Genomic DNA, 11,857 nt, shown 5'->3' on the forward strand with positions numbered 1-11,857 from the left:
CTGCCTTGAAATGCAGAGCGCACTTTTAACTGATACATGGATTGTGGTTGTGATCCCACATCTGACCAAATATGGGCACAAGCAGTCTAAACTATACAATTATATGTAATATATATATAATTAGATGTTCATTACTGTCAAGTCACTACACAGGCATACTGCTAGATACAGTACTTCACTGGACTGGTATTCATTGCCAGTATCAAGAATCCTACACTTACAGAGTTTTACAGATGAAGGAAATCAGAATAAACCACAAACTCTGAGCAAGGAACTGGTGAATTTTTGAATGGTACATTATCTCCAATGTCATAAACTTCAAAAACCAAATAAACTTGAACTTACATGAAATTCATAATGCTAAGGCATCATGTAGCATTAAAGCATAATGCTACATGATGCTATGTAATATTAAGCAGATACAAGTCGGCATATACACCCTTCAACCTCTAATAAAACAACAATGAACACATTCTACCTGTCTGTCCAATACAACTTTATTAGAATTGATTTCTGATATCAGGCCAGAGACAAATTTCAATGCAGGTCCAATCTGATGACAAACCAGACACATTCTAATGACATGTTAGACACATTCTTATGATACGTCAGACACACATTCTGATGACATCTCAAGACACATTCTAATGATAGGTCAGACACACATTCTGATGACAAGCCAAACACCTTCTTCTGATAGGTCAGACACACATTCTGATGACAAGCCAAACACCTTCTAATGATAGGTCAGACACATTCTGATGACATCTCAGACACATTCTGATGACAAATAAGGCACACATTCTGATAATAGGTCAGACAGGCCTAAAGATAGGTCCGGCCCCCATTCTGATGACAGGTCAGGACCCCATTCTGATGACAGGTCAGGCACACATTCTGATAACAGGTCACACACCCATTCTGATGACTGGTCAGGCACACATTCTGATGACAGGTCAGGCACACATTCTGATGACAGGTCACACACGCATTCTGATAACAGGTCACACACCCATTCTGATGACAGGCCAGGCACACATTCTGATGACAGGCCAGGCATATTCCGATGACAGGTCAGGCACACCTTCCAATGACGGGTCAGGCACACCTTCCAATGACAGGTCCGACTTGCTGTCTTTCACCTCATATCTTCTATTTGAGAAGAATAGCGCTCTTTCCGCATCAAAACTCAAAATGAGCATTAAGTAACTAAGTCCACAAGTTGCTGCAGGTCACGTAGGCCTGTCATCCCCTCGCAAAGCTCTGTACTTGGCCATTTCATTTGGGAAACTTTTGCTTAATTCTACAATCAACATGTTCTTGAATCTCTGAAAACAGAAACAAATCTCTCAGTTCTTACAATACAGAGGAATGACTTGAAATGGTGGAAGAGACACTATCATTTTAGTCATATCATGTTCACTTCAAGATATGAAGTATAGATTGAAAATTGCAACATTCCAAATTGTTCCGTGAATTAGTATTTTCTTCACCTACAACATAAAAGAAGGTAATGAAAGTGTTTGCTGTAATACACAACCTACCTTTACTGCATCAATCTTTCCCTTGACTTGTTCATTTTTCACCAAAGCCTTTTCCAGACAATCCTTTGTGTACAGATTTGGGTTCTTACCCTGATCAATATACCTGGAAAAATACAAAAACAGCCAAAATCATGAAGAGATGTAAAATATTATATGACTGCCAAACAGTGAGCATAGAGTATGGCATATACACTGATAACCAGATGTTACCTACAAATTCTCAACCACACACGGAGCTGAACGTGTCTGCATTGGAACTGGAGGGCCATGAATCTCCTGCCAAGACTACCTAATTGGCCCTCAACTGTCACCACAATCAGAGGTTGGGGAGGCAGGAAAATCCCATCTCAAAATGGGATTCAGTCACCAGTCCATGATGTTCCTGTTTAAAAATTCAAGATCAGATACTAACATATAACTTATCTGACACATATCTGATATAATAACTCTGGTTATGTGCAAATTTTCCACAACTTCATACTGTGCCAAAATCATGCTCATAAAACCATGTCTTGACAAGGAAGTATAGAGAAGTTAACTAAATGGGTCAAAAGGTGCAGTTTGACTTATAAGAATAAGAATAAGGAACAGTATGGGCTAAAACTGTGCACAATCAAACATACTCAAAAACTTCCAATGGAACTTGAACATCTTGGACTTGAGCTTTTAGCTTGTCAATCTCCTGCATATCTGTTATCATTTTATGTCTGCAAAGAAAAAAAATAATTTCAAATTAAACTGAATATTTCATATATACATTCTGGGATTAAGATAAATGGACATCTATCACATATCAGCAGCATATTATTATGTAAGTAATGGTGTTCTTATATCAGCAGCATATCATTATGTAAGTAATGGTGTTCTTATGTCAGTAGCATATCATTATGTAAGTAATGTTGTTCTTATATCAGTAGCATATCATTATGTAAGTAATGGTGTATAACTATACCTTGAAAGGCAGTGGAAGATACGGCTTTTATTGAAAACAGACAGGGTTAATTAAAGGTAGGCCCTTACTTTTTCTATGTAACGTTTAGCCAAGGATACGTGTCTAAACAGCTAAGTTACCTGCCCTATTTTGGTAGCTTTCACTCTTCTTTCAGAGGCATTTAGGAGCTGGGGTAGTATAGATTGACAGACGCATTACTTATGGATAACAACTCCTGGATTATTGTATTGGTGACATTTCGATGTAGGTTCTTACATCGTTATCAAACCATATGAACATACAGAGATACATGTCAACATATATACAGTAAAAGAGTGAGTATTGTCAAAAACAGGCAACAATGAAACTACAGATAATGGCTTCAGGGTTTAAGGCGGTCACTGTCTAATTGGATGAGGTCATTGTAGGCGCTCGGTAGGTGGTAACCGCTGTCTCAGTTAAGCTGTGGATTGTGTCATCGGATCATGATGGCTTCCAGCAGTTTCCTTCTTTTGTAGTCTGACTGGTTGTTCTGTAGGGTATGAACTGTGTTCCATTGGATTTGGTGTACTGGATGGGCTCTGATGTGATCACTGAGGGCTGATTTTCCATCTAATTTTTCAAGTGAGGCCTTGTGCTCTGCAATTCTGATACTGAGTGGTCTACCGGTTTCTCCAGTGTATTGCTGTTGACAGTCACAATGAATGCTGTACACAGAGCCTTTGGGGTTCTTCCCTATGGGTTGGCTGTTTCTTTCCATTGGCTTTGAGTCTGGTTTTGAGGTTAGAGGCGGAGGTAAACATGGATTGTATGTCCAGTTTTGTCATGCAGGAGTCTTCTTATCTGGTAGCTTGGGGTGCCTATATACGGAATAGGTATATATATATTGGGGTGGTCGGGTCTCGTTGCTCTGGTCCTGTTAGCTGGATTGAGAGTTTTACTGATAGTTCTCTCCACTAATTGTGGGGGGTATCGGTTTTGGGTGGTAAAGGTTGTTTTGAGGTGATTTATTTCTTCTTGCAGGTTGATGCTGGATATCTGTATAGCTTGTTTTGTCAGGGTAGATATTATTCCTCTCTTGATCTGATTAAGTTGGTTAGATAGGTAATTCACGTATTGGTCTGAGAGTGTGGGTTTGCAGTACACTGAAGTGTGGAGTTGTTATCCGTAAGTAATGCCTCTGTCAATCTATATCTTTCACTCCGTCAATCTGTGGTTCTCGATTCATCAACATACCATAGGAAAGCTAAAGTACCTATATCTAGTTGCAAATATGACATAGCCACAAGAGTTGAAGTGCGAAACACTTTCTAATGTGTCTCTGTTGCTAAAAAAGCCTATTTTTCACACCATGCATGCTATTCAACCAAAAGCAATGTCTGTGTCCATAAATGCCACTTACAGTTGTACACAGCATTCAATCACTTCACACTATGAGAAATCAAACCAACATTTTCCAGTTATCTCCTTTTTCTAAAAATTTACAAGCTATTTTTTTATACAATGTTCTGCACAGCTACATGTACCCCAAACGAGTTTATTTTAAGCCCACAAATGGCAGTGCGGCATTTGACTTCGTAAATTAATCTTAAGCAAGATACATGTTGCAGACTAAAACTACAACTCAGAGACGGAGCAATATATCCTATGACACATGATCTTGTGTAACATAACTCTTGTGGCTGTGTGATTCGGATCTCTCAGCAAGAGTTGTTTGGTTGTAACTTTGATGTATCTATACCGTCACCCTAGTTCACAGTTCAATATTGATCGGACGTTAGGTTTGAGAAAAATTTTGTTTGGCAAGGATGGCTCAAAACCAATGTCAAGAGTGCTTCACTTAAAAATCTGATGCTTATAAGTGTACCCTTGTCAAACGTGTTGAGGCTGTCAGTACAGTAGGCTGCTTTGAACATCATCGCTGAATCTCAGACTCACGCAGCGTCAGAAATAATCGATCAACGTTGTTCTTGTCATAAACAAAAGGATAACGACCACGAGTGTCCATATGTATGCTTCAAACGTTGTCACAAAACTACCACGGTAACATCATCAGCTTTTTAAATGGGGTGCGCTTTGACATTAGTTTGGATCTATCCTTGGTTAAAATTTTTTCTTGCCAAACCTAACATCAGAGCAAATCTTGTACTAACTAATTCAATTAAATGACACGTTGTGGTGTCAACTCAACTGAACTGCTTTCAGGCTTCGCGCTAGCCATATCTGCTCCAACGGTTATTGAACCAATGCACATAACATTGTCGCGAATGCTACCCAGTTCAAAGCGGAAAGTTTGTCCCTGCAACAATCAATTTAGGCCAGGGGTTGTTATAACTGCACTCCATGTGAAGCAGATACACCTGGGAAGCTCGCCACCTAATCATATTTTCACCTCTTCGCTGCTGTATCTCAATAAAAATTAAATACCTCTCACAAATCAACTTCTGTTCAAGGTACAGCGTGCACCAACTGCAAAAGCGACAATGTATGCCTCTACTATCACACGGAATTTGGCAATTCGTGAATTGTGATGATGACAACATGGTGGCCGGTGACCTGTTCAAGTGAGCAAGTGGGAGAAATTTTGTTTTTAATGAGATTCTGGCAAGTGTCCGACCCGTCGTGTTGGGGTTCACGTGGCCAACTTTTCATGTCTAAAACACAATGGCTTTCCAATGTTGGCAAAAAGGTCACTTGTTGCCACTTCGCTAGCGACAATTAAGGTCTTGTTGTACATGATAACGCCACGAAAGCTCTACAGAAATACTCAGGCTATCTGGAAGCTGAAAATTATACATATCCAATGGATACAAGATCGCTGAGAGCGATTCAAAAATGGGCATTTTCCTATGTAATGACGTTGGAACGACCGTTTTCTTTACCTACGCCGTTTGTTTACTAAGGAGTTCACATGGTCTCTAATTTCAGTTCGTCTTACAGAATACAGCGGCGATGTGAAGAAAATATGATAAGGTGGCGGGCTTCACTGTTGTTTCTGCTTCACGCAGTTGTGGCGACACCTGGCCTGACTTGAACGGTGTGGGGACGAACTTTCCGCTTTAAACCATTTAGCATTTGCGACGATAGCACGAACGTTAGTTTAGTAACCCTCGGATCACTCAGGGCTAGCTTTAGCCAAAGATCTCGGCTGTGATATTTTAGTATGGGGTTACATTCATGACGGTCATATTACTGTAACACTATACACGAACAGCTGTACTCTATCAGTGTACTAGAATCCTGGAAAATATTTCATGGTGACGAATGTTGGACCTGTTCTAAACCATTCCGTAAATGGCAACATACACAGAGTCTCCTCCAGGCAGTATTTCAGTTAAGCTAACTTACATTTTTTGATTAAGTACATTTTGTCCTTGTGGCTTGAAATCGCTCGCTATTATACCCAGCTGGCGAGTATTTTCGATGAAAAGCTCTAAATGGGATTCGATCGCTTCGAACTTGTCCGCCATCTTGAATTTGTCAGTACCATCTAAAAGTGCTTATAATGTCAACATGCGGAACGGACTAGCGTTTGGACAAGGGCAATAACTGTCCAAGTTAATCAGCCTCGCATCTGTGTCAGGTTGTCATTTTAATTTAGTGAGTTAATTGTCGCAACTCCTGGTGAATCTACCCAATAGAATCCTCAAAGAGATTTATTTAGGATTTGTTAGATATTAACTGATATACAAAATCATACCAGCTCAGTTTCACTGCAAAAGGCTCACCGACCATGGTTATGATAGTACCGGCATCATATGGATCTGTTATCAAGTAAAAAGCTGGGCACGTTAAATTTGACACTAGATTCCCAGCCCATCAGATAAGAAAGTGTGAAGACAACAGCAGAACTGACGTCAGCAGGAACCCCTGGGCGACAAGCCCTCTGACCATCAGGTGGCATATACGTGTACAGGCTCGCCAACTACATATACCTAGAGTGAATCGGGATTGGCTCTACCCACATTACTGGGGTATATTTATTTTACGTGGCTTTTTATGTGAAACATGTCAGTATATCATACAAAGACAAAAATACCAGAGCCTCACGCAAAAGGTTGTTTTGAATGCAATTTAACACTTCAAAGGCAATAATAGACTGGGAATACATGTGTATTGGTCAGGATTTTATTACGGTTAAAAAGGCACGTGTAAATTGTGAGTGCTAACATGTTAAGATGTTACAGAGCGCATAGGCCTAAAGTTACATAACAAAACGATTAATGCAGAGCGTAAGACTTAAAAAAAGTGCAGATCTGACACAATACAGTGCTAGATTACATCCTTTCCTAGAAGCATGTAAAGTTTAATATTGTAACCCTTCAGAAAGTGTTAACCTAACATTGCAAATGTTTGCCATCCCCTACACCATTAACTAAATGTTGAATTTAAATTTTAGGTATTGAAGTTATGTAACATTTTATTTTTAATGGAGTCAGTTCTAACAGCTTCCTATAGCTTATGTAGGCCTATATAAGCATATATATGTTATATATTCAATTGCAAGGGAGGCCGTACTTTAAATATTGGTGTGAGTTGTTGCATATAGGCCTATATATAAATAGCAATGGTGAGTAAAACATACATATGGGGGACTGCATTTACGTATAAGCCAATATAATGCAGAAGTAGTGTTTTACGATGCCGATCAAACCCGCAATCACTGCCTATGACTCATTCTGTCAAACAGGGCAATACACAATGTATGTTTTGTTTCATTACATGTATATGATTGATTTGTGCGTCCATGCATAATCCACGAGGATATGCTTCGAAGAGCAACGTATCGATCATGACAAAACAAGATCATGACAAAACAAGCACTTAAGTACTGACTGCACATGCAGCTATAAAGTAGATACGATCCGAGACAGAAACAACAAAGGCAATTAAGAAACCTTGAAAGTTCATAAACAGCTATCGAATTGTTTTCAAGTTATTTTTGTATAGATTGCATCCCCTTTTATTAAAAATGTAGGACTTTTCAAGTTTTGTTAAGGGTTTCAGATGTGCTTTGTCTTCAGGGTTCCAGATGTGTTTTTCTTTAGGGTTCCAGGTGTGCTTTGTCTTTAGGGTTCCAGGTGTGGTTTTCTTTAAGCTGAACAATAAACGATGACATCCTAATTATATACGCTATTTTTTTTATTGATATATATTCACAGAAACATGTCTGCTTTAATCTGTTGTCATCAACCTAACAAAAAACACACAGTAAGAACTTATTCTTCTGGCATCATATACATGCACTCAATAAATACAGGAACTTTAAAGCAAATGTTGTTTTTTGGCCAGAAATCTCCAATGGCCTCTTCGGAATAAAATATGTTGAACAGGTCCTTATCACTTAGTCACTTCAGCCCAAATAGCCCGGATGTCATCACAGCACTCCACTAGCCGGTGTATGATTGGGGGCTTTCTCGTTTTGATGCAATATTTACCATAATCCAATAATCTAGGGAATGCATCTGACTTCTATTGTGTTCGAATTAATGAATTAATGATATCTTGGCCTATAAATCAAACTGAGCTCATGATTCTCATGAGCTCAAATAAACACATATTCTTTTATATTCAGTCTGTCTTTCAAGAGACATTGAGTATATCATTTTCACACACCAAACGGTACAGCACAATAGGTGAATTACTGCATGAATTAAAGATGATTTAAGTGGAGATGATCCGATCAAATATGTCAACTCGCAGTATGTTATCTATTAACAGCTGGTACCTGGTTTGTGACAGGTGAGCAGTGGTTATAAAAACTTAGCCCGCTTAAAAAGACACAATCCAAGCTCAACGCTGTTCACGGACCGAGCCGCCACGCCCACCAAGTTCATGCCTCCTTTGATGTCTAGATCAGAATCAACCACACGCCCAGAGCTGATAGGATTAGAAGGTTCATAATACCTGCTACTAATAAGCCCCTGGTAAGGTAAATTTAAACTAATTTGTTCTATTGTAGCTTACATTAATGGAATTAGGTAAGATTTCTGATAACGATAAATATATATATATATATATATATATATATATATATATATATATATATATATATATATATATATATATATATATATATTAGAACTGACTCCATTAAAAATAAAATGTTACATAACTTTATATATATATATATAGTATTTCGGGCCGAAATATCTTAAAGGAGAAATGCTTTATGGGAGACAGATACTCTATCAACAATGTTCTATATAAGAGAATGGCATAACGAATTATATGTATGTACTAGCGAAATTCTTACTACATGTACATTCACTCAGACCTACTAGAATGTTATCTATTATAGTGTTACCTTTTATAGTAAAACTCATTTATATCATTTCTGGATACAGACATATTTACGAGATTCCAACAACAGCGACTCTCACGAATCGAATCTGACTGAACAGATTTATTTTTCAGTCAGGTGTATAATTGAATAACATCCTATAATAGGAATAATATCGGATAAAATCATGATGGACGTAACGTAAGAATCGTTGACTCCCGAGTACATATTCATTCATGTCGAATGAACTTCCAATAGAATGAATGAAACGAGACTGTTTATACTGTAATTATTCGACTATTCCATACAATAAATATTCAAGTATGAACGTTGTTTTAAGGTTGATGGCCTTCTAATATGTTTCCATATTTCACGTGAGATAATTATGACCAACTTTCACCTGAATACCTTGCTCTGGTGAGAAACCCTTCGCTCTCATCATGGCAATCAGCTGACAAAGCATAGCGCCACGCTGGGTGTAGGCGGGACACGTCTTGACCAAGTAACAAACTGGCTTACGTCTCATCTCTTGTCGCTGCATGACGTATTGATGGGCGTCGCTCATGACCCAGCTCAAGTGTTATGTGACGTCATGTGGATCTTTTCAAATATGTTTTGAGCTGGCCTCAGTGGGATGAGTGATATAAGGCACTCAATCACAGTTCTGGTAGATCAGGACGAGATCAGACAAGGTAACACTGATTATATTCGCTCCGATACTCACCTGTACGCCTGGTTAGTCAAGCCGACTTTCTTCGCATTCATGGGATTTCTTGCGCTCTTTAAATTTTTCTGTACAAATAACACGTTATCTAGCCCTATCCATAGACAATACACTGCGGTAAATATTCTTATAGGCCTATCTGATATGCTTTTTCTGTTGTAGTAAATTGTATGTAATGCAACACGAACCTTCATGTTTTCAGATCATGTTAAAGTGGAGGTATTCAAGTGAAGAAAATGACAGGCAGGTCAAACTTGTACGAGTTCGCCGAGCAGGTAGGTGACATCATTTGTTTTCACGTAATAAATTATTCCCCGATGCATGCACGTAAACGTATTGGTTATTGCTGTTAGATCAACACGCTATGGCAGTGTTTAACATTTCGGTTGTTGTGGGACGATGTATTCGCTCGTGCTGTGAGATCTTGCTACGGCAGAGTTTCTGTTGTCAGAAAACTTATTGCTGTAGATCTATATTTGAATACATCACATTTGTTTTACACATTTTCTTGTTTATTGTTTTTATTTTATTCGAATATCTTAAAATAATATGAAACATTTGACTGGATTTCACTGATCAACTTTTCGCCAAATATCTGCCGTATAGCCTGTCTAAGCTTTCACATATAATTAACAAAATACAGTACTCTCCTTTCTTGTTTTAAGGAATTGAGTTGCAGCGGAGATCCATCGCCAAGGCTGTGTGTTTACAAAAGTTTAAAGAGCTGAAAGAAACCGCTGATTTCCAGGCGAAGTTCATCGACAGGTTGATGTTGGACAAGGAGAACTCTCTCAGGTGTGTGAAGCAGTTAGCTACATATAGATGGTTTTACACATGAGTGGTGAAAGTATCGGCTGAAGGCTCACGTTGTTCACTATTCTGTTAATGGCCTGTGAAGAACCACCGCAAATATACATGTGTTGAGGTCTGATTTGACGGTGGGCATGGGGCATGAAAAATGGATAGAGGAAAGAAATACGAATTATACTGTTATATAATCCATCAGCTTTCAGTCCGAAGGTGCTTGGATTTCTGCACTGTACTGAGATTAATGCACGTCTGCGCATTCTGGGCCTACAAATGTATAATATCAGTTTTTGTGCTATTTATTACAGATTACTGGACAGCGTCATGGCGGAATTTTCAGCGTTAGAAAAACAAATCAAAATTGCTGAAGACGAGATTGTATTTGAAAAGGATACGAACCGCAAACTTCGCACCGAGCTGAGTCACTGGAAAACGGAATGTGCTAACCTCACACTTTGTGCCAGGCTTCTGCAAGGGGAGCTAGACCGTGTGAAGCACACCTCGAGATCCCGCAACACACGTGACGAACTCCAAGAGACTCGACCAATGAGAACCACGGATACCATCACGAAAAATTCCTCCGCAGAAGAACGGCGTCTTAGTCTAGACGAGACATTCCAAAACTTGGAGAACGAAAGTCGACTGGAGTTTCAGGGAGGTTTGAATGTAAACCCTGGTTTGAATGAAACTGTCTTTTCTCGATCTGACATGTTTGTGGCATCCGACTTCGAGCATGGTAAATCACAAACAAACTCAAGAAAGAAAACCATCATTCCTCCATCCACCCTCTCGAGCAGAAGTCACCAGCAGAGATCGCCAGCGTCACCGAAAACCATTGGATGTTTCCGGCGCTTTCGTTTTCGGATAGGGAAGAGAAAAGTGTATTCGTTACCACAACCCACGGTGATACATTCCCACCATGTTATTCAAAACTGATTTGAATTGGTGCTAGAAATCTGTGTCGTTTCAGATATATAGATGTCGTCTTTGTGCTATACACGTTTATGTCTTTGATAGAGTTTTCTTTACATATATACCTGAGCTAAGTCTGCACGTGCTCTATTCGCTGATGCTAATAAAACTGATGTTCACTTTGTGACGAGTGACTTGATTGTTTTGCGGCCCACATGTATTGAGACCTTGGCTTATGCAATGTCACATTTCCACAGCCACTCAACTCTGCTTGATTCATCTGATACCCCAATGCTTACTTCGTTATGACCAAATGTGGACTTTAACAAAATCCTAATAATTGCATAATCTCCCGTTTATCTGGCATAAGTACACATATTTTTATACACATACACATAGTTTTATAAACTAAACTCATTAAATTCTTTATATTTTGATAAAGAGGCATGTTCGAATCATATTTAAGTAATACTTACGACACATCTTACCTGTTTTCGTCAACCTCGGGTTTTACGTTTGCCAAGCGCTCACTGATATATATCAGGCATTGGTGGATCTATGTTGACACCACATTCATGGATCTATGCGTCAAAACAGACATTCGTCTACCAGTCGTCAACCAATAATTCCCAAAACGATGAATAACACAAACCACA

General features: G+C 38.9%; 2 protein-coding genes across 2 annotated transcripts; one reads left to right on the plus strand and one right to left on the minus strand.

The window, feature by feature from the left end:
- Positions 1 to 519: 519 nt before the first annotated feature.
- Positions 520 to 5,951, minus strand: LOC135465886 (mediator of RNA polymerase II transcription subunit 10-like). Its single transcript, XM_064743254.1, has 4 exons — positions 5,824 to 5,951; positions 2,168 to 2,251; positions 1,545 to 1,647; positions 520 to 1,328 (listed from the first exon to the last, which is right to left on the minus strand). The coding sequence occupies exons 1-4, from the start codon at positions 5,943 to 5,945 to the stop codon at positions 1,233 to 1,235; spliced, it is 405 nt and encodes a 134-aa protein (XP_064599324.1). The 5' UTR covers positions 5,946 to 5,951; the 3' UTR covers positions 520 to 1,232.
- A 411-nt stretch (positions 5,952 to 6,362) lies between these two features.
- LOC135465539 (uncharacterized) lies at positions 6,363 to 11,225 on the plus strand. Its single transcript, XM_064742777.1, has 5 exons — positions 6,363 to 6,449; positions 8,197 to 8,402; positions 9,685 to 9,757; positions 10,148 to 10,277; positions 10,598 to 11,225. Exons 3-5 carry the CDS (start codon positions 9,688 to 9,690, stop codon positions 11,223 to 11,225), a joined length of 828 nt encoding a protein of 275 aa, XP_064598847.1. The 5' UTR covers positions 6,363 to 6,449; positions 8,197 to 8,402; positions 9,685 to 9,687.
- Positions 11,226 to 11,857: the final 632 nt, after the last annotated feature.

Source organism: Liolophura sinensis, chromosome 5 (genome assembly GCF_032854445.1).
Source record: "Liolophura sinensis isolate JHLJ2023 chromosome 5, CUHK_Ljap_v2, whole genome shotgun sequence".
Taxonomy (NCBI): Eukaryota; Metazoa; Mollusca; class Polyplacophora; order Chitonida; family Chitonidae; genus Liolophura; species Liolophura sinensis.